The sequence below is a fragment of the Geotrypetes seraphini genome, chromosome 11 (assembly GCF_902459505.1).
Source record: "Geotrypetes seraphini chromosome 11, aGeoSer1.1, whole genome shotgun sequence".
In the NCBI taxonomy this organism is placed as follows: Eukaryota; Metazoa; Chordata; class Amphibia; order Gymnophiona; family Dermophiidae; genus Geotrypetes; species Geotrypetes seraphini.
In genome coordinates this window covers 39,555,326-39,576,938 of record NC_047094.1, presented here as the reverse complement: position 1 = coordinate 39,576,938, position 21,613 = coordinate 39,555,326, and the positions used below count along the sequence as shown (strand labels likewise).

The 21,613-nt window shown below is 43.7% G+C and overlaps 1 protein-coding gene across 6 annotated transcripts in view; it reads left to right on the top strand.

Annotated features, from left to right (window-relative positions):
- ABAT (4-aminobutyrate aminotransferase) overlaps positions 1 to 21,613 on the top strand; it is a 119,555-nt gene that overhangs the window by 57,782 nt on the left and 40,160 nt on the right. For all 6 annotated transcript variants that reach the window (XM_033914947.1, XM_033914946.1, XM_033914948.1 and 3 more), the window contains 3 exons: positions 8,506 to 8,603; positions 14,892 to 14,921; positions 18,125 to 18,242. In XM_033914947.1, the coding sequence (XP_033770838.1) occupies positions 8,506 to 8,603; positions 14,892 to 14,921; positions 18,125 to 18,242 (246 nt within the window). The remainder of the gene's footprint in view (positions 1 to 8,505; positions 8,604 to 14,891; positions 14,922 to 18,124; positions 18,243 to 21,613) is intronic.

Below are 21,613 nucleotides of genomic sequence, written 5' to 3'. Positions count from 1 at the left end.
TGCCCAGGAAGAGATTGTTTTCTTCCCCTCCACTCCCATTCCCAGCAAGGCATCCTTCTCCAGGGCACATCTTTCCAGTCCGTTTGGAGAGCTGGAAGCTACCAATTCTGTCTCATTGTCATACTCTCACTCATATTGGGCTCTCTCACAGTCTCATTCTCATTCTAACTAATGTCAAGGAAGTCCATTGTTATATAGGATTTGTCTCCATAGCCATTAATTGTAAGTCCTGTCATTGGCTGTTGACAAGCTAACATGGAAGTAATGGAGTTTGGCAATTCATAATTGGTCCAGCTTAACGAGGATTAAATCATGGGAATTGGTCCTATGATGCAAAGGTCTAGTCAGCTTAAGCAAACACAACCCATTCTCTGATAGGCCCATCAAAGAGGAGTCTCAGCAGACGTGACTTTTGACTACCTTCATGGGTGGATCAAATGAATACACTCTGGGCATATATCTAAATATTTACAGATTTACTAAGTCATATTGTGCTCAGAGAACCGTTACAAGGTAAAAACACCCTGTAATTGAACTAGAAAGCCCACCTTTGAAAACGGCTCAAGTGCTCAATCATTGCACAACTATGAGTGTATAAAGTGTTTTTTATCAAGTTACTTAATATATTTAAATGGAAAGACAAAGAATCAATTCACCACATCAAAAAGTAAAAATTTTAAAACTTAGCTGCATGTAAACGTGTGAATGAGTACAAATGGATCTCGGGCAATCAGCTGCTTCAGAAGACCTTGATTGATGCAGGCAAAATAGCTCACATTTCTTTCTGTTCTCCCACTTCTCTTTCTGCTCAAGACCCTTTATGGGGGAGGGGGCATAATTGTCCAAGATCATCATGACCTAAATGGCCTTCCACCATGTTTCTTCTGTCCCATGATCTCACCTAGACTAAAACAATCCAGCTCCATGTTAGTGTTTTCAGTATACCAGCTTGGATCAATAATGTTGACAGCTTAATTCTCTTTAAAATGTACAGTTCAGGCCTGGTCTGAACAACTATAGAACAAAGCTTAAATGTAACCTTACTTCCCTATAGCCCCAAATCATCCCAAGACTAGCTTTAACACAATGCATCTCTCTTCATTTGTTCAATAAAAATTTTGAAACATAAAAAAAGCAGAGAATTTTCATTTGAGTTGAAGACAGAGGAGGAACTTGGGGCCAAAATTTGGACATCTTCCAATTTCCTCCCAAAGAAGCTGTGATAGGACCTGTTCACAGAATACTCCAGGATGTTCAGATGAGAATGCGGGAGACCCCCTTCTATTCAGCCTATAAATAAAAATAGATTTTTAAGTTGTATACCTGCACTGAAGAAAGTATGCACCCTAAACTCTATAGTCTTATCAGTTCTATGCTGTAATTAACAGTTTAAGAAAATAGTTAACTTCATGACCACGTGTCACTCATATAACCACAGAGCATGAATGCAAATGACTGCAAAACCCAGTTCATATGAGCCATTCTCTTTTCTTACTGCTGCAGACCCTGCTCAGTCTCTGGTAATACTTTAATCCTAACAAAGATGAATTTTTAAAAGTCAAAACTTTTTAAGTTGAGTACATACTGTAGAAATAATATTTTAATGGAGTGGAGGACTAGGCTGTGGTGAGAGCTGCAGCCTCAGTACCCCTGAGGTTGCAGGTTCAAGCCCAGCGCTGCTCCTTGTGACTCTGAGCAGGTCACTAACACTCCATTGCCCCAGGTACGTTAGTCAGATTGTGAGCCTACTGGGACAGGTAAGGAGAAATACTTGAGTACCTGAATGTAAACCACTTAGGCTATAAGTGGTCTATAAATAATTTGATCTCCGTTCATGATAAGTGATTGCTCCTAGATGTGGTGGTTTGTTGTTTTTGTTGTTTGTTTTTTTTTTACATTATGAGCATTCTGACTTTGGCATCCTTTTAAAAATGTCTGTCCATGTGTGTGTACAAATTTTTGTTAGAAATCGGATGCTTCATTCTTTTTTTTTTCTTCTTTGTATCAGTTTCTAACAGAAAAGTCACTAACAAAGTGGATCTTGTGGCTTAAATATCAGTCACATTCAAATTTTCCATAGCTATGTTCAGAAGTTCTCCCATATCCTAGTGGGTTTCCGCCCCCCCCCCCCCACCTAATTGATGGGAAGTGAATACAATCAAACCTTGGATTGCGAGTGTTTTGCAAGATGAATAAAACACTTGAGCAAACTTTAACTCGCAAAACGAGCGTTGGCTTGATCAATGAGCGCATCGCCCCCACCCCTCCACTTTACCTCCAGCAGGCAAACACGCACCAACCCACGCCAGCACCACCGCTGCCTGGATGTCCCTGGGTGAGGAGAGTTGTGCAAAGGTCCTCCTGCGAGCCCTGATTAATAGAGGGCAGGCGGGAAAGGTATCTCGGCTACTTCGTAGAGGCGGGGAGGAGCTTATGTAGGAAGTGGAAGCAAAAAGGGGTGGAGCTTGGCCGAGGGAATGCTGCGTTCCGGTTTTGGAACGCAAGTTCCCCCCCCCCCTCCGGCATCCAGCCTCTCTTTCTTTACCCTGTCCCCCACCTTTTTCAGCCATGTCCCCCGCCATCCCGTCTCGCTTTCTTTCCACCCTGACGCCCTGCTATTATCGCCTCTCGTCCTGTGCAGAGCTGACAACGTCTGGTGAAAGGCGATCAGAGCAGAACGGGACCGATAGCGGTAGTGGGAAACCAGATGGGTCCATGAAGTGGGATTGCAGCCTGGAGCAATAATGGGTACTGAGAGGTGATGCTGGCATTGTAACACTCTTGGAGCGGCTAGGGGCTGAGAGGGAGCCTGTATGGAGGAGCAGGCTTGATTTGAGAGCGGGGCCTGTTAATGGAGGGAGGAAAAGAAAAGGGAAAGATGGTCTGTGGGGATAGAAAGAGAGTTTGGAGAAGTGTTAGAACGAATCATCCTAATTTCCATTAATTCCTATGGGGAAACTCACTTTGATATATGAGTATTTTGGATTACGAGCTTGCTTCTGGAAAGAATTATGCTCACAAACCAAGGTACCACTGTACCTAGATAAGTTGGAAGAAAAGCTTTCTCTAAGTGCTTCAACATTTCTTTGAAATATTTCTTCAGCATATCCATAGATGTTATTGGAGTACTTTTAGGAGAATTTATAAAATGCAAAATCTGTCTTTTCTCAAGTTAACTTCCATGTCATAAGTCTTCTGTAAAAGAAAGTTATTGTTTCTATTAATGTGGCACTCGCACAATGCAAGTTCTCTATCAGCACACCTGGTCATGTACATTATTTTGCTATTAGCTAATATGAAGTCAAAGTAACTGTACACAGTTCTGAATTTAGAAGTGATTTTTCTCAGATAACCAGCAGGGATAGGAAGTCCTCTTAGATGGCTGACTTTACTGTGGAAAAGCTGCTTAAATTTACATATTTTGTGGAAGCTTTTTAGAAGTCTTGCTGCACATGTTCATCACTTATCTGCCACTGTCACACAGAGACCGCTTCAGTCTTCACTTTTCCATAGTTCTCTTCATCAAAACTGTTTGAATTTATTTATCAAGATTTATTAGATTTACTGTTCTTTTTTGTACAGCTGCTTGATGTCTTTGGTTCCTAGGGGCGAGGGATTTGATTGCCTTCAAGTTTTTTTTATTTCTTTGCATTTCACAATAAGATCTTATTATATTTATATCCAGGATAATATAGTATACATTTTTTTTTACAAGTCTTGGGCACCCCAAGCAACTATATCGTGCTATTTGACTTCACTGCATATGGGTTTACCGTATTTTCGCGGATATAACGCGCACCTGTGTAAAATGCGCACAGGGGTATAGCGCGCAGAAATCACGATGATATGTACCAAAACTTTTCTATACCGCGCTCAGGCATATAACGCGCATGATGCCCGACGCTCCTTTCGCCCGCCCTGACTTTCCCTGCGTTGTCCCGACTCTCCGTTCACCCCCCTGACTTTCCGTGCACTGTCCCCCCTTGAAGTCCTGTCCCCCCTTGAAGGTCTGTCCCCATCCTGAAAGCCTGATGCCCCCCCCCCCGACGTCCGATACATCCCCCCCCCCCCGGCAGGACCACTCGCACCCTCACCCCGAAGGACCGCCGACTCCCCAACAATATCGGGCCAGGAGGGAGCCCAAACCCTCCTGGCCACGGCGACCCCCTAACCCCACCCCGCACTACATTACGGGCCGGAGGGGTCCCAGGCCCTCCTGCCCTCGACGCAAACCCCCCCCCCCCAACGACCGCCCCCCCCCCCAAGAACCTCCGCCCGTCCCCCAGCCGACCCGCGACCCCCCTGGCCGACCCCCACGACACCCCCACCCGCCTTCCCCGTACCTTTGTGTAGTTGGGCCAGAAGGGAGCCCAAACCCTCCTGGCCACGGCGACCCCCTAACCCCACCCCGCACTACATTACGGGCAGGAGGGATCCCAGGCCCTCCTGCCCTCGACGCAAACCCCCCCCCCCCCCAAGAACCTCCGCCCGCCGACCCGCGACCCCCCTGGCCGACCCCCACGACCCCCCCACCCCCCTTCCCCGTACCTTTGGAAGTTGGCCGGACAGACGGGAGCCAAACCCGCCTGTCCGGCAGGCAGCCAACGAAGGAATGAGGCCGGATTGGCCCATCCGTCCTAAAGCTCCGCCTACTGGTGGGGCCTAAGGCGCGTGGGCCAATCAGAATAGGCCCTGGAGCCTTAGGTCCCACCTGGGGGCGCGGCCTGAGGCACATGGGCCAAACCCGACCATGTGTCTCAGGCCGCGCCCCCAGGTGGGACCTAAGGCTCCAGGGCCTATTCTGATTGGCCCACGCGCCTTAGGCCCCACCAGTAGGCGGAGCTTTAGGACGGATGGGCCAATCCGGCCTCATTCCTTCGTTGGCTGCCTGCCGGACAGGCGGGTTTGGCTCCCGTCTGTCCGGCCAACTTCCAAAGGTACGGGGAAGGGGGGTGGGGGAGTCGTGGGGGTCGGCCAGGGGGGTCGCGGGTCGGCTGGGGGACGGGCGGAGGTTCTTGGGGGGGGCGGTCGTTGGGGGGGGGGGGGGTTTGCGTCGAGGGCAGGAGGGCCTGGGATCCCTCCTGCCCGTAATGTAGTGCGGGGTGGGGGTAGGGGGTCGCCATGGCCAGGAGGGTTTGAGCTCCCTCCTGGCCCGATATTGTCGGGAAGTCGGCGGTCCTTCGGGGGGGGGGGGGGATGTATCGGACGTCGGGGAGTCGGCCGGGCAAGAGGGCTTGGGCTCCCTCTTGCTCCGATCGTGGATGCGGGTGCGGGTGGGAGCGCGTGCGAGCGGTCGTTCGGGGTGGGGGTGCGAGCGGTCCTGCTGGGGGGGTGAATCGGGCGTCGGGCGGGGTGGGAACTATGTTTAAAAACTTTTCTATACCGCGCTCAGGCATATAACGCGCGAGGGGTATGCGCGGTAGGTAAAATCGCGTATAACGCGCGCGTTATATCCGCGAAAATACGGTATTTGTTTGTAACACATCCCAGAAGAATGCTCCCAGTAACTTCAGAAAGTGAACCCAGTGCAGCAAGCACCAATTATGGGTATCTGTAACAATGTCCGGGGACCAACCACAAACTCTCTTGATGTAATTTGTGTTCACAGATGTCAGAAGTCATTTGGCTGTTAAGATCAGTGGTTGAATGACTTTTTGGTGCTTCTAAGTCTGGTCCATTGATGTTTGCATCAGAGGAATTGATCTCTGTGGATCCAGGACCTGCATCAGATTCTGAGGGATGCATCAGCATCAAGATTCATTGACTTACCCTCAACATCAAGCATTGATAGAGGCTATTAGGATCCACCATCCTCAAATCCTAGCCAATGAGGGAGGATCCATTCTTTTTTTTTTTTTTTTTTCATTTAGGTTGAGCTTGCAATGTTGAAGATCAGGTGGAGGCCAAGGTGCATTGGCATCACACCCCTTTGGAGCATAACATCAAGGCATAAAGCCAATCAGATCCTCTGAAGAGGAGGCTAGTTTCCCATCAGATCTAGCTTCTCTCATTAAAAGAGAAAGGCCCCCCCCCCCCCTTTTTTTTTTTTTTTTTTTTTTTTTTTAGGAAATGGCAGAAGTCATTCCATATAAATTGGAGATGGGAGAAATTATGAAAATCCTCAATTCCTCCACTCTTTCAAAGCATCTGTTCAGGGAATCGTCAAGGAAGTTCAGATGATGATGTAGGAGACCACCTTCTGTTATACCTATAAATAAGAAGGCTGTATGGCTTCCAGATTTGAAAAGCAACAGCTTCCTCACTATTTCCTGGTGGTCAAATCCTCCCTGAAAAGAGCAAAGTTTCTAAGTCTCATTCTTCAGTTTCCCTGGGTAAGGAAGCTCAGACATTGGAGCCTCTTGGGAGGAAATCCTTTCAGAATGCTGTGCTTGCTTTCCTACATGCCATCTTATCATCCCTTCTTGGGCTTGTACATATGCCCAAGATGGAATTTGCCACTCCTTCCATAAGACGCCAGAGGGTGGTGGTTAATGGAAGTCGCTCGAAGGAAGGAAAGGTGACTAGTGGAGTCCCTCAGGGTTCTGTGCTGGGGCCAATCCTGTTCAATATGTATGTGAGTGACATTGCTGAAGGGTTAGAAGGAAAAGTGTGCCTTTTTGCAGATGATACCAAGATTTATAACAGAGTAACACCGAAGAGGGAGTGGAAAATCTGAAAAAGGATCTGCAAAAGTTAGAGGAATGGTCTAATGCCTGGCAACTAAAATTCAATGCAAAGAAATGCAGAGTAATGCATTTGGGGATTAATAATAGGAAGGAACCGTATATGCTGGGAGGAGAGAAGCTGATATGCACGGACGGGGAGAGGGACCTTGGGGTGATAGTGTCCAAAGATCTAAAGGCGAAAAAACAGTGTGACAAGGCAGTGGCTGCTGCCAGAAGGATGCCCCTGTACAGGTCATTGGTGAGGCCCCACTTGGAGTATTGTGTTCAGTTTTGGAGACCGTATCTGGCGAAAGACGTAAGAAGACTTGAGGCGGTCCAGAGGAGGGTGACGAAAATGATAGGAGGCTTGCGCCAGAAGACGTATGAGGAGAGACTGGAAGCCCTGAATATGTATACCCTAGAGGAAAGGAGAGACAGGGGAGATATGATTCAGACGTTCAAATACTTGAAGGGTATTAAAGTAGAACAAAATCTTTTCCAGAGAAAGGAAAATGGTAAAACCAGAGGACATAATTTGAGGTTGAGGGGTGGTAGATTCAGGGGCAATGTTAGGAAATTCTACTTTACGGAGAGGGTAGTGGATGCCTGGAATGCGCTCCCGAGAGAGGTGGTGGAGAGTAAAACTGTGACTGAGTTCAAAGAAGCATGGGATGAACACAGAAGATTTAGAATCAGAAAATAATATTAAATATTGAACTAGGCCAGTTACTGGGCAGACTTGCACGGTCTGTGTCTGTGTATGGCCGTTTGGTGGAGGATGGGCAAGGGAGGGCTTCAATGGCTGGGAGGGTGTAGATGGGCTGGAGTAAGTCTTAACAGAGTTTTTGGCAGTTGGAATCCAAGCACAGTACCGGGTAAAGCTTTGGATTCTTGCCCAGAAATAGCTAAGAAGAAAAATTAAAAAAAATAAATAAATAAATAAATAAATTTAAATTGAATCGGGTTGGGCAGACTGGATGGACCATTCGGGTCTTTATCTGCCGTCATCTACTATGTTACTATGTTCACTCTTGGGTAGAGAGAAGGAACATCTGGACCTCAGAACTTAGGTATGAAGTGCAAGAAAAGTTTACAGACAGGCCCACAATCTACATCCTAAGAAGAAATTTACAAAGCTGCAATAGTTATCTATCTGTACATTCACTTGTTGCTTTCTGGAAAGAAAACTCCTGATATGCAAGTAGGTTTGGTCAACCCATTCTCTAGAATCTTTGGGAATTTAGTATCGTTCTCCTCCCATTCCCTTTAAACCCATTCCCTTCATTTCTAGACTGCTTTCCCAAAAAAATGAGTTATTTGTCACCAAAAATATGTTGATGTTTGCCTGTTAGTACTTTTCTTGTTATTTTCCACTTTTTCTGTTGTTGGAAGCAAACAATAGGTAGGGAGTCTAATCTGTGATTTTTGATTTTCTCTAAAATAAACAAAAAAAATAAAGCCCCTAAAACATGTTACCTGTAGCAGTTCTGTGGGCAATAGAAGCAGATCCTCACATCCCACTTACCTACTCAAGGAGTTGTATTCTGCAGTGGCTGGTAGAAAGTAGTGTGTGCGCACGCGCAAAATAAGACTTCTCCGAAGCTCCCAGAAAATGTGTAAGCTGGAGAATATATATATATATATATATATATATATATATATATATATGTTTTTCCCCCACACAAGGTTCCATCGGTGATGTCACTTATTTATGAGGACTTGTATCCTCTTGTCCATGAAAAACACCTTTTATAGGTAAGTAAATTTGATTTTTAAATGCAATTCATTTTTATAGTCAGATGATATTGACAAACTTTTTTTATAATCTTTTGTATTCCAGGCTGCAGGTATGTCAGTCAAGCAGCAGCAAAGACAGCTGTAGATTTTGATTATGATGGCCCTTTAATGAAGACAGAAGTCCCTGGACCAAGATCCAGGGTAAGTTCATGACTCTTTATGTAGCAATTCTAAACTGGGTGCCCCCATTTAGATGCACCAAGAATACATTGTAGGAGCCTATACTAAAACGGCACCTGGGCACCCAGGTTGCATTACAGAATACTAGTGTAACTGGTGTAAACTATTACAGTCATAGAACTGGTGTAAGTGCATAACTTACAGTAACGTGCAAGTAATCTCTGTAAGTGGAATCCCCGCCCACGTGAATGACTTCTTGCATTTACACTTCATGCAAGTTAGATGTACCATTACAGAATAACGCTTGGGGGTGAATTTTGGTGATGCTGTAGAGATAGAAGCAACAGGCCTTAGCAGTTTGTTGGAGGTGCGTAGAAAATGAGAGGTCAGAATCGAAGACGACTCCAAAGTTGTGAGCACTGGAGACTGGAAGCACCTATTCCTTGATATGCTGTTATCACTGGTATTCTGTTCCCTTCTGGTTTTCTTCCTGTCTGTGTATGCAATGGTAGATCCTCCTCCACTGCTATCCCACTATCACCTCAGGGCTCTGTCTTGAGACCTCTCCTTTTCTCCATCTATACCCACTCCCTAGGTGCACTGATCTCCTCCCTTGGTTTTCAGCATCACCTCTGTGCTGATGACTCCCAGATCTACCTCTCTACACCAGATGTCTCTACAGAAGTCCAGGCCTGTGTCTCAGCATGCCTGTCTGATATTGCCACCTGGATGTCTCACTGCCATCTAAAACTGAATGTGGCCAAGATTGAGCTTTTTATCTTTCTATCTAAACCCACTTCCCCTTCCCCCCACCCATTCTCTATATCTGTGGACAACACTGTCCTCTTCTCCATCTTGTCAGCTCACAACCTCAGGGTCATCTTTGACTCCTCCGCTCAGATACAATAAACCACTAAAACCTGTTGCTTCTTCCTCTATAATATTTCCAAAATCTGACCTCTCCTTTCCAAGCACACTACCAAAATCCTTATCCACACTCATCACCTCTCACTTAGATTACTGCAAATTGCTTCTCTCAGGTCTTCCACTTAATCATATCTCCTCCCTTAATCCATTCAAAATTCTGTTGCACAACTTATATTCCATGAGAGCTGCCATGCTCACATTACCTCCCTCTTCAAGTCACTTCATTGGCTCTCCATCCATTTCCGAATACAGTTCAAACATTTCTTACTTACTTACAAGTGCATTCACTCTGCAGCCCTTCAATATCTCTCCCCTATTCTCCCTCCTAGCCATATCCTTCTCCTCCACTGCCAACTCCAGAGTCCGTCCCTTCTATCTTGCTGCACTCATATGCCTGGAACAGACTGCCTGAGTCATTACATCAGGCTCCATCTCTAGTAGTATTCAAATCCAAGCTAAAAGCCAAGGAAGCTTTCGGCTCCTAACTTCAACTCACCATAAAGTGCTTATGTCCATCCTATCATTCTCTCTGCAAGACTCTCCACAACCCCTAAAAGTCTTTTATTCAAATTACTGTAGATTGTAAGCTCTTCTGAACAGGGACTGCCTATTAAATGTGTAGTTGTGAAGATTTATATGGCAAAGGAAACCTCTGCGTATTTCTCAAAATTTGATGTGGGCTGCTAGGGAATTGGGTGGTAGAGAAGTGCTCAACCTGTTTTGGTACTTTCAGTCGGCCCAACTTAGATTGTTGTTGGATTGGGATATAGGGGAGTTCAAGAGTGGAGTGCAACTGGAACAGGCATGGGCGGGTCCGGGTCCGTTAAAACATAGGCTTTGGATCTCTGGAACAATTCGTCCCTGGGTACAGGGTATTGATGATCCATTTTTAAGGCATCTTATTTTGCTTTGGAAAAGGCTGAGGGATAGACTGGGGAGTGGCACATTAGTGTCCTCTCTGATGCCAATACGAACTGAGCCCCAATTTGTAGCAGTCGCTTCCCTTGTATACCACTTAGAACTGTTTGTGGTATGGCGGTATATAAAAATTAAAGTTATTATTATTATTACCTGGAAACTGTTGGGGGACAAATTGGATGCTCTTTAGATATCCCTGACTGCTTTTCTTTTTCCCTGCTGGGGTAATAAGAACAGGGGGGAGTGGAGGGTTACAGCCAATTCTCAGTGTATGGGTTCTGCACGTTTTCTGTTGGGTGAGAATGGGTTTTGACCATTAAAGCTTGTGTTACCTTTTGTTGTTTGTATACTGTAAGGTTATTGATGCTGTTGTGCTGTAATCTTTTTTTTATTCATTAAAACCAATAAAAAGTTTAAATGTGCAGCGCTGTGTGTACCTTTCAGCGCTATAGACATGATAAATAGTAGTAGTAGTAACATATAAATCTGCATAGCATATATGTTCAAATATATTTATTGATTTTCAAATCATATAATCAAGAATACCTTGTACAGAAAGCAAATTAGCAATTCTAATTAAAGCAAGAAATATTTCAATAACATTAAATCATATATTAACTAAAATGCTCAAGTCCTCTAAATTGGATCCAAGATTACTTATATAATAAAACCAAAATTAAAGAATTGAACTTAATGTACACTCTTTCATAAAGTTAGCTGGAAGGCTGATTGCTGGGATTAACCTATAGTCATAGAGCTTATGATTTTTCTACCTCCGATCGGGAGAGCGCTAAAAAAGAAGTCAACTGATTAGGCTCAAAGAAAACATATTTAACTGATCGGTGATGGACTATACATTTACAAGGGTGTCGCAAATAAAAAGTAGCACCCAAAGATATAACACCTGGCTTCAACAAAAGAAATTCACGACGACGCCTTTGCGTCTCTCGTGATAAATCTGGAAATACCTGGACTTTACAACCCATAAATTCTTTCTGTCTATTTTTAAAGAACAGTTTTAACAACCATACTTTATCAATAGAGAGAGCTACTGTTATTATCAAAGTACTCGGTTCTACAACCTCTTTGTCTGATTTTTCCAATAACTCTGATACATCCAATAGTCCTTGATCCGACGGCTTTTTTGGTAATTTAGTCTTATTAGGTAAATAATAGACTCGTGATAAAGGAGGTAATGAATCTTCCGAGGCCCCCAAAACTTCAAGAAAATATCTTTTAAACATTTCTCTAGGAGGTGTCAGTGGAAGCTTAGGAAAATTAATGATTCTTAAGTTATTGTATCTAGAGTTGTTTTCTAAGTTCTCCATTTTTCTTCTAAGATTGATATTGTCTTTCATTAAAGATTCCTGTAATTGTTTGGATGATTTAATGTCCTGTTCAAGCTTTTGAACCAAGAAATTAGAGGCAGTCATATCCTTTTTCAAATCTTTAAGTTCAGTAGAATGTTGAGATAATTTCCCCTCAATTAGCTGAAGTTTGGGACTTATGGTCTTCACTAGTCCGGCCATAAGATCCCATAGTGAGTCCAGAGTTACTTCTGAGGGTTTTTCCAAAGAAAATACAGGTAAAGAAATGTCATAGTGCTCACCGTCCAGTTGAATACCTTTACGCTGTCCCTGAAGGTTACCTCGCCTCTCAGATGATTCCCCCTCAGCTTCTTCAAAGGAGCTCATATCCCTAAGAGCTCCTGTCAGCAGGCTCTGAGATGGACTACTTGCCTCAGGTGAAGACAAAACCCCGACCTCCGGGGTTTCCCTACCCCTTGGAGAGCTGCTTAGCTGAGGTTGCGGGGGCGGCGCCCTAACGTCGGGGCTCAACGATGTTTCCAATCCCGGAGGAATCTCGACGTCCTGACTGACGCCGCCACTCCTCTGCGGGCCTCCCTCCGACGCCGAAAAAATACCCTGCATCCGCCTGATGAGTTCCCCGATGTCTCCAGCCGCGGGGGTGGCCGTGGGCCGCGAGGCACCAGCGGTGCTACGGCCCCTCCGTTTAGGCATCGGGTAAGTAATTGAACCACTTACAAATTATTTGAAAATTGTTGAAGAAAAAAAAAAAATCCTCAGAGCGGCTTCTCAGCGCGTCCAGCCCGACGCCATCTTGGATCCCCACCCATTTCTGCATAGCATATAAACAAAAGCAAAAAAATAAACAAAAAAATCAAATGACTTTAATCAATATAAATACAGTTATAATTAATATCTAACACAAGAATATGAGCTTGTATAGGCATTTTTCTGTTAAGGAAATGGTCATACTTGTAGACTTCTGCCAGAGAGCCTTCAACTAAATAAATGCAACCTATGGTCTAACACAGTGGTCTCAAACTTGCGGCCCGGGAACCACATGCAGCCCACCAGGTACTATTTTGAGGCTCTCGATATGTTTATCGTAATCACAAAAGTAAAATAAGTTTCTTGATCATATGTCTCTTTAGCTATAAATTACATTATTAAGACTAAGCCAAAAGAAAAGATTTATAAACTATAAAGTTTTACCTTATGCAAAATTGTCACTTCTTTAATAAAACATTAACTATTTTTTTCTGAGACCCTCCAAGTACCTACAAATCCAAAATGTGGCCCTACAAAGGGTTTGAGTTTGAGACTACTGGTCTAACATCTTTGTGTATCTTCTCTTGTTTATCAAAGTGTGTCTTGAGTGCCAGTGTGTTATGCCTTCAGATAAGGGGAAAAATTCCATATGTATCAGCGCTTTAAAATTTTGTCCAACCTTCCCATGAGCAAGGAAACAATTGTCTATATAATGGCTCAGTATCTAGGAACTGCAGTGAATTAAGTTGCCTTATCTTTCCCCATTATTGAGAGAGCTTTAGAGATTTTCTGTTAAAAGGAAAGCATGTGCAAATTTGTAAAATACTTGATACCTGCAGTCCACATTTTTGCTGCTGTGCAGAAGGAAGTTATATACTGAAATTGGAGCCAGCTACCTGTATGAGCAGCTGTTTCGTGCGCGATTCTGCTTTTCAGCCCCAACAGACTTATGAAATGAGGCCCTACAGGGAGTCTATTGCACATGACCCTGCATCTCTGAGGCACCCCTGACTAGAGCAACACAAACTATGCCCTGAACAACTTTTGTCTATGATAGAAAGTTCCTACTAAGTAGCACACAGAATGTGCTCTTGTGGTTTAGATGAAGCTCTGGGCAAATATTGTTTCCCTGGGGGCTGTAAGTATGTTAATAGCTAGAGAGCTAACGGATTAGAGCAGGGGTGCCCACACTTTTTTGGCTTGTGACCTACTTTTAAAATGCCCAAGTCTAAAATGATCTACCAACAGTAAAATTTAAAAAAACACAAAGCACACTGTACGCAGAGAAAATGTTAATTATTTATATTTGGGGTATTTTTTCAGAGGTCAAGGCAGATGACTTTAAAATGTGCGATGTCACCTCAGTAACAACTATACAGAAATAGAGACAAATATACCCCCTCCCCTTTTACTAAACCACGATAGCGGTTTTTAGCGCAGGGAGCTACACTGAATGCCTCGTGTTGCTCCCGACACTCATAGGCTCCTTGCACTAAAAACTGCTATCGCGGTTTAGTAAAAGGGAAGGGGGCATATCCGTTAGCTCTCTAGCTAAAAGGGGGCCATGGTGCAAAATATAGACAGCAGATATAAATTCGGACATATTTTGATCACTAAATTTAAAATAAAATCATTTTTCCTACCTTTGCTGTCTGGTAATTTTATGAGTCTCTGGTTGCACTTCATTCTTCTGACTATAAATCCAATATTTCTATTTTTCTGCCTCCTGCATACTTCCTCTCCTCCAGACCTCATTCCATTCCCCAACCAACATCTCTCTCTGTCCCTCCATGAGTCCAACTTTTTCTTCCTCTCTCCCAGCCCCCTCCCCTTTCTTTCTTTCTTTCACCCCCCTAAATCCACAGCCACCAATTTCTTCCTGCTTCCCTGATGCCAGGTGCGTACAAGCGCCAGGCCCACAAGCCTCCCACCTCCTGACGTCGGGGGGGGGGGAAGGCTGTGGGCCCGGCACTTGTACGTGTCTGGCCTGGTGTCGGGGAAGCAGAGAGAATAGAACGCAAGGGCAACACGAGTATCATGGAGCCCACGATCGAATCGCGTTGGCTTTGCGATCTACTGGTCGATCGCGATCAACCTTTTGGCCACCCCTGGATTAGAGGAACTGTTTATGTTCTGTAAACATAATTAGCAGTGTGCCTGCACCCAGTACCTGATGAGGTATGCTGGTAATCTTGAAAGTTTGGCTCTTTTAATCATTCATTAGTGCCATGGAGATAATCTCTTAACACAATTATTTTGTTGTAGCAGCTTTTATTCCTTTTCTAAGCTAACATTCACCACAGCGATTCATTTCTCTAGTGTTGTATCCATTTTTAGGAGTAGTACATTTATACATAATCATTGTTGGTTTTTTTTTTTTCTTTTCCAGGAACTAATGAAACAGTTGAGTGAAATTCAGGTAAGCCATAAAGTTAATTAACACTTTTTAAGAAATAGAGCGAGCATTCCAGAGGTCATTTATCTCCAACAAGACCACTTATGTCCACAATCTCTTTATTTCTCGTTCTTTCCACTTGCTTGCACTAACTGAAACCTGGCTCTGTCCTAATGACTCTGCTTCAGTAGCTGTCCTGTGTCATGGAGGTTACCGTTTCTCTCATATGTCTGGCTCAGTTGGATGTGGAGGCGGAGTTGGGCTATTACTCTCCCCTCCTGTAGTTTTCAACCCCTTCTTCTACCCCAGTCTCACTGCTTTTCCTCCTTTGAGGTACACTCAGTCTGTCTATTCGTCCCCCTACCTCTCCATATAGTGGTCATTTATCGACCCCCCCCCCCTCCTGAGAAATCTCTTGCTTCCTTTCTCACCGACCTTGACTCCTGGCTCATCTTCCTCGAACCTTCCTTCATCCTGGGTGATTTTAGCATTCATACTGAATACTGCCAATTCCTATACCTCAAAGTCCCTTGCTCTTGTATCCTCTTTTCAATCTCCAGCTGTGCTCCAGCACCTCTACGCCACTGCCTTGATCTTGTCCTCTTCTCTGACTACTCTATTACCAACTTCTCTACCTTAGCTCTTCCCCTCTCTGACCATGATCTCATAACCTTCATGACTCATCACCCTGCCCTACAGAAACGACTGATTCTCGCCAATAATTTCAGAAATCTTCAGTCTTATTGACCTGTGAATTCTCTCTGCCATAATCCCCCCCCCCCCATCTCAAACACTATGCTATGCAAATCGTATCTATGAAGCGCTGTCTTCCTATAATACTATTCTCTCCTCTACTCTGGACACCCTTGCTCCTCCTGTGTCATGCCCTGTAAGGTGCATCAAACCCCAGCCCTTGCTGACATCCAAGATCCACCACCTACTTTCCTGTGCCCAGTCTGTGTAAAGTCACTGGCTGAAATCCCACACTCACGCTGACTTCGTACACTTCAAATTTATGCTGACCTCCTTCCAAGCTTTCCTCTTGCTTACAAAAGAAGACTGTTGCAACCATTTAACTGATTCCCTCGGATCCAACCCTCACTGTCTCTTTGCCACGCTCAACTCTCTATTAAAGGTGCCCTCACCTTCAACTTCTATTTCACTTTCGCTCCAGTCCATGGCTAAATACTTCCATGACAAGGTCCACAAAATTATCCTTGAGTTTTTGACCAATCTACCTCTTCCGGCCTGCCCTGTCAAACCTGCATCATACCCTGCCATCTTTTCCTCCTTCTCAGAAATTACTAGTTATGCCGCTCCTGAAAAAGCCATTGCTGGACCCTACCTGCCCCTCCAATTATCGCCCTATCTTCCTCTCCCCTTGTTATCCAAACTACTAGAATGAGCTGTCCACCACCGTTGTCTTGACTTTCTTTTGGCTCAAGCTATCATTGACCCCCCTCCCCTTCACTCGGGCTTCTGACCCCTTCACTCCACAGAAAATGCCCTTGCTAAAGTCTCCATTGACCTGCTTCTGGCCAAATCCAAGGTCTCTACTCCATCCTCATCCTCCTTGATCTATCTGTGGCATTTGACACCTTAGATCACTGCCTACTCATTGAAATGTGTCCTCGCTTGGGTTTCAGGGCTCTGTTATTTCATGGTTTCCTTCTATCTTTTTCCATTGCACCTTTAGCGTAAGCTCTGGAGATCATCTTCCGCTGCCTTTCTGCTATTGGACAGCTTACCTCAGGGATCTGTCCTGGGACCTCTTCTTTTCTCCATCTACACTTCTTCTCTTGGTGCTCTAATTTCATCCCATGGGTTCCAGTACCATCTCTATGCTGATGACTCTCAAATCTACCTCTCCATATCTGAAATTTCTATAGGAATCCAGGCTCAAGTCTCGACCTGCCTCTCTGACATTGCTATCTGGATGTCTCACTGCCATCTAAAATTGAACATGGCCAAGACTGAACTATTATCTTTCCTTCTAAATCCGCCTTTCCCCTTTTCCTTGTTCTTTATAATGGTGGATAACATCCTCATCCTCCCTGTCTCATTGGCTCGCAACTTCTGGGTCATCTTTTGACTCGTCGCTCTCCTTCTCCTCTCATATCCAACAGACTGCCAAAACTTATTGTTTCTTTCTCTATAATATTGCTAAAATCCATCCTTTCCTTTCTGAGCCCGTTACTAAAACGTTCATCCATGCCCTTGTCACCACTCATCTGGATTACTGCAATGTGCTTCTCACTGGTCTACTACTAAGCCATATCTCTCCACTTCAATCTATTCAAAACGCTGCCTCGTATTCAGCCAGATATTACTAATATAATCTAATCTAATCCTTAGGTTTGTATACCGCATCATCTCCACGTTCGTAGAGCTCGACGCGGTTTACAGTAGGAGAAATAGGAAAGAACTACAACAGAGGGTTAGAGGTAAAAGTGGGAAGAAAATTTAGAGAACTTGGGATGACAAGATATAAGAGTTTCCTTGATTCCTAAGTTGGAGGGAGACTTACATTTTTTGAGAAAAGCCAGGTTTTCAGATGTTTGCGGAAAACTTGGAGAGAGCTCAAGTTCCGAAGAGGGAAGGTAAGGTTGTTCCAGAGCTCAGTGATTTTGAAGTGGAGGGAGGTCCCTAGCTTTCCTGTGTGGGAAATGCCTTTTAGTGAGGGGAAGGATAGTTTTAATTTGTGGGAGGATCTGGTGGTATTACTCCTCAGGTCGCTTCACTGGCTCCCAGTCTGTCTCCACATACGATTCAAACTCCTCTTACTGGCGTTCAAGTGTACTCGCTCTGCAGCTCTTCTGTATCTTCCTCCCTATACTCCCCTCTGGGAACTCTGCTCATCAGACAAGTCCCTCCTTTCTGTACCCTTCTCCTCTACCGCCAACTCCCATCTCTGTCCTTTCTACCTTGCTGTGCCGCATGCTTGGAACAACCTGCCTGGCTCACTATGTCAGGCTCCATCTCTGGCGGTATTCAAAGCCAGACTAAAAGCCCACTTATTTCCGCTGCATTTAAATACTGACCCAACAAGCATATCTGTCTGTCATTCCCTTAATAGTCCCCTTCCACCTTTTAACCCCCTCTATCATAATTAGATTGTAAGTTGCTCTGAGGAGGGAACCTCTCTTGCATGTACAATATACAACGCTGCGTGTGCCTGGTAGCACTATAGAAATAAATCGTTGTCGTAATTGCCTTTCTCTATACAGAATGCAGATGCTGTACATTTTTTTTGCAACTATGAAGAAAGCCGAGGGAACTACTTGGTGGATGTGGATGGCAATCGGATGTTGGATCTTTATTCTCAGATTTCTTCAATTCCAATAGGTAAGGGCTTTTCCTTCTGGCAGGTGTTTCTGAATGTCTTTTAACCTTGCAGGAGAACAGAATGAATTAGAGGAATCAGTGGCAGTAATATCATTATCCCAGGCCAAGCAGGCAGCATATTCTCACGTATGGGTGATGTCACTGACGGAGCCCCGGTACGGGCCACTTTAAAAGTGCATCGCCACTTATACTTGGTTGCAAGTATAAGGTCTTGCAATATAAGTACATAATAGTATACATACATCACAACTGAGCCGATGGTTCTTCTCTCTCTGATACTGCAAAAGTGTAGTGATTGTTCTAAACGAGCAAAGTCTTGCAATACGAGTACATACAGTATACACGCGTCACATCACCACAACTGAGCCGATGGTTCTTCTCTCTCTGATACTGCAAAAGTGTAGTGATTGTTCTAAACGAGCAAAGTCTTGCAATACGAGTACATACAGTATACACGCGTCACATCACCACAACTGAGCCGATGGTTCTTCTCTCTCTGATACTGCAAAAGTGTAGTGATTGTTCTAAACGAGCAAAGTCTTGCAATACGAGTACATACAGTATACACGCGTCACATCACCACAACTGAGCCGATGGTTCTTCTCTCTCTGATACTGCAAAAGTGTAGTGATTGTTCTAAACGAGCAAAGTCTTGCAATACGAGTACATACAGTATACACGCGTCACATCACCACAACTGAGCCGATGGTTCTTCTCTCTCTGATACTGCAAAAGTGTAGTGATTGTTCTAAACGAGCAAAGTCTTGCAATACGAGTACATACAGTATACACGCGTCACATCACCACAACTGAGCCGATGGTTCTTCTCTCTCTGATACTGCAAAAGTGTAGTGATTGTTCTAAACGAGCAAAGTCTTGCAATACGAGTACATACAGTATACACGCGTCACATCACCACAACTGAGCCGATGGTTCTTCTCTCTCTCTGATGCTGCAAAAGTGTAGTGATTGTTCTAAATGAGCAAGGTCTTGCAGTACAAGTACGTATAGCATTTTGTATTAAAGTTTTTAGGCTGTGGAACGAATCGTCTTGAGTTTTTCCCTTATGTGTTATGGGGAAATTTGATATACGAGTGTTTTGGATTACAAGCATGTCTTCAGAACCAATTGTGCTCATAAACCAAGGTTTTACTGTATCTTAAACTGCGACATCACCAGTAGTCCGTTGCAAACTGCCAAGTTTTGACTCTGTAATCCCCTGCTAGTCTGCTTCTCTGCTGCTGCCCCATCTCGCATCTTAGTACTACATAGACAAGAGCCAGAACACATACAAACATACAGGCCTGGATTCTATAAGGGGCGCTGTTGTTAGCCGCTGATCGCATGTCAATCACACAACAGAACCATGTATAGAATCGCGGCTTTGTAAAATGTAGGCACCAGAAATGTAGGGCCAGAGTTTTCGAGACTTACATTTCCGACACCTACCTTTCTTGTGAATCTTGTAGCTATGGTGGCGCTAACACCACTTCTAGCATTAGCCACTCCTACAGCGGCATCAGGCATTATAAAGCGCCTCCGTGGCCACAATGCAGGTGCATTCATTTTTTTTAACCGCTTTAACTCGTTGTTTTTAAACAGAATTTTGCACTTAAATTAAGCGCCTAACTTAAGGCACCGTGTATAGAATATGGACCACATTGGACAACATTTAAAAACTTTGCAATGCAATGAATCGCAAATCTTTCGAGTATAGGTCATCGTGTGTGTGCTTTTGTTGTAATAGTTGATTGACTGTCTAATATATACAAAAAGAAATAGCTCCCCAGCAAGTGGTTCAGAAATACAATAAGCGCCATAGTTTATAAAATCAAGACTTTGAAGCTAAGTATAATCAATTATCAGTGACACTTGAATAGAATAAAAGCAGAATGCAGTTTATCCTGCTGACATCTAAGTGAAATAATTATAAAAAATGTGGGGGAAAAGAGAGTATAGCTTGTAAATTATTGCCAGAAATCTCTGATATGCTATAAGGGCATTTTATACTTTGAGAGTTAGAGTGGAGCTGTAATTAAAAAAAAAAAAAAAGCTTCCCACATTAGTGTTTAGAAATTTTTTGGTTTTGGTTTTTGTTTTTTATATAGCTCATCTGTTTTCTCCTAACAGAAAACAGCCATGGTATGCAGAGCTTGCTACACTGACTTCAGTATAATCATTTAAACTCCTTTTAAATAGTAAATTTTCCTGTATTCTGCTATCATTCATATGGAAGGAATTCCACAATAAAAGATTTTATAACAGGATGCCTAGCTAGTGCAGCTGGAATATGTATAAGGTACATTGGTCCGTGAATGGCAAGATTAGTAATGGTACTTGAAAAATGTCGGTTTGCTATGTATACAATCGGGAGCTATTGTGAACTATACATTTGGAAATGGCTGCAAAGAACTGGAAATAACTGGATCAGACGTTCTTTTACTGCCTGGTAAATGCTGGAGCTTCAGCTGCACTGCAAGGAAAAATATCCCTCCTTCCTTCTTTAGCATTCGGCTTACTAAGAATTGTGGAGCAAAGGAGTCACTGCTGTGTTAAAAACAGCACATATGACCTTTTTTTTTTTTCTCTCTTAATTATTTCCTGAAGATTACAGTATGAATCAAACGATTTTTTATGTCTCAGTAATGCACATTCTTGTTTCCACTTGACAGACTTTACAGAAAGAAGTGGGGTAGCCTTAAACTGAGGCTTGCACTGCTTGCTTCCTCTAATAGCTGCAGTCTTTGCAATTTAACGGCCATTTTCATCCGGACTTAGCTAGTGTAATTGCAGCATGATCAAACCATGCACAGCTGGTGCATTGCTGTTCGATAAAGGAAACCATGGTAATTGATAGGCCCAGAGCATGCTGTTCTCAGCAGGACAAAGTAGGAAACCAAAAATGGAACAAATTGGGGCGGTGAAAAGTAAAATCAAATGGCTGAGAACGCTATCCTTTGTAAAGAATGTTCAAGACTAACTAGAGAGCACAGATTTGTTTTCCTTCTTTTTACTTCTATCAACGCCTACTATAAGAACGGACATAGACATCTATAACAGTAACAAACAAAGCAAATTTGGACACATGGCTCTTGTGGTTTTCTTAACCCCTGTTGATTCAAAGGTGTGGCCTCCTGACTACAAGGGGGTGCTGAAAAATTCTCAGCCCAATTCTGAGCGTTATTTTGTTACAGTAGCTGAAAAGAGTGTTATCTTATTTCGTTAACTGTCAATTTACAGAAACAAAATTCTATATTTTGACATTATTTCAGATAATTGATTGAACCATATCCACATTATTTTTTTCCTTGATTGGGCTTTACTTTTCAGCACCCCCTCATAACAACATTCCAAAGCTGAGATTGTGATGT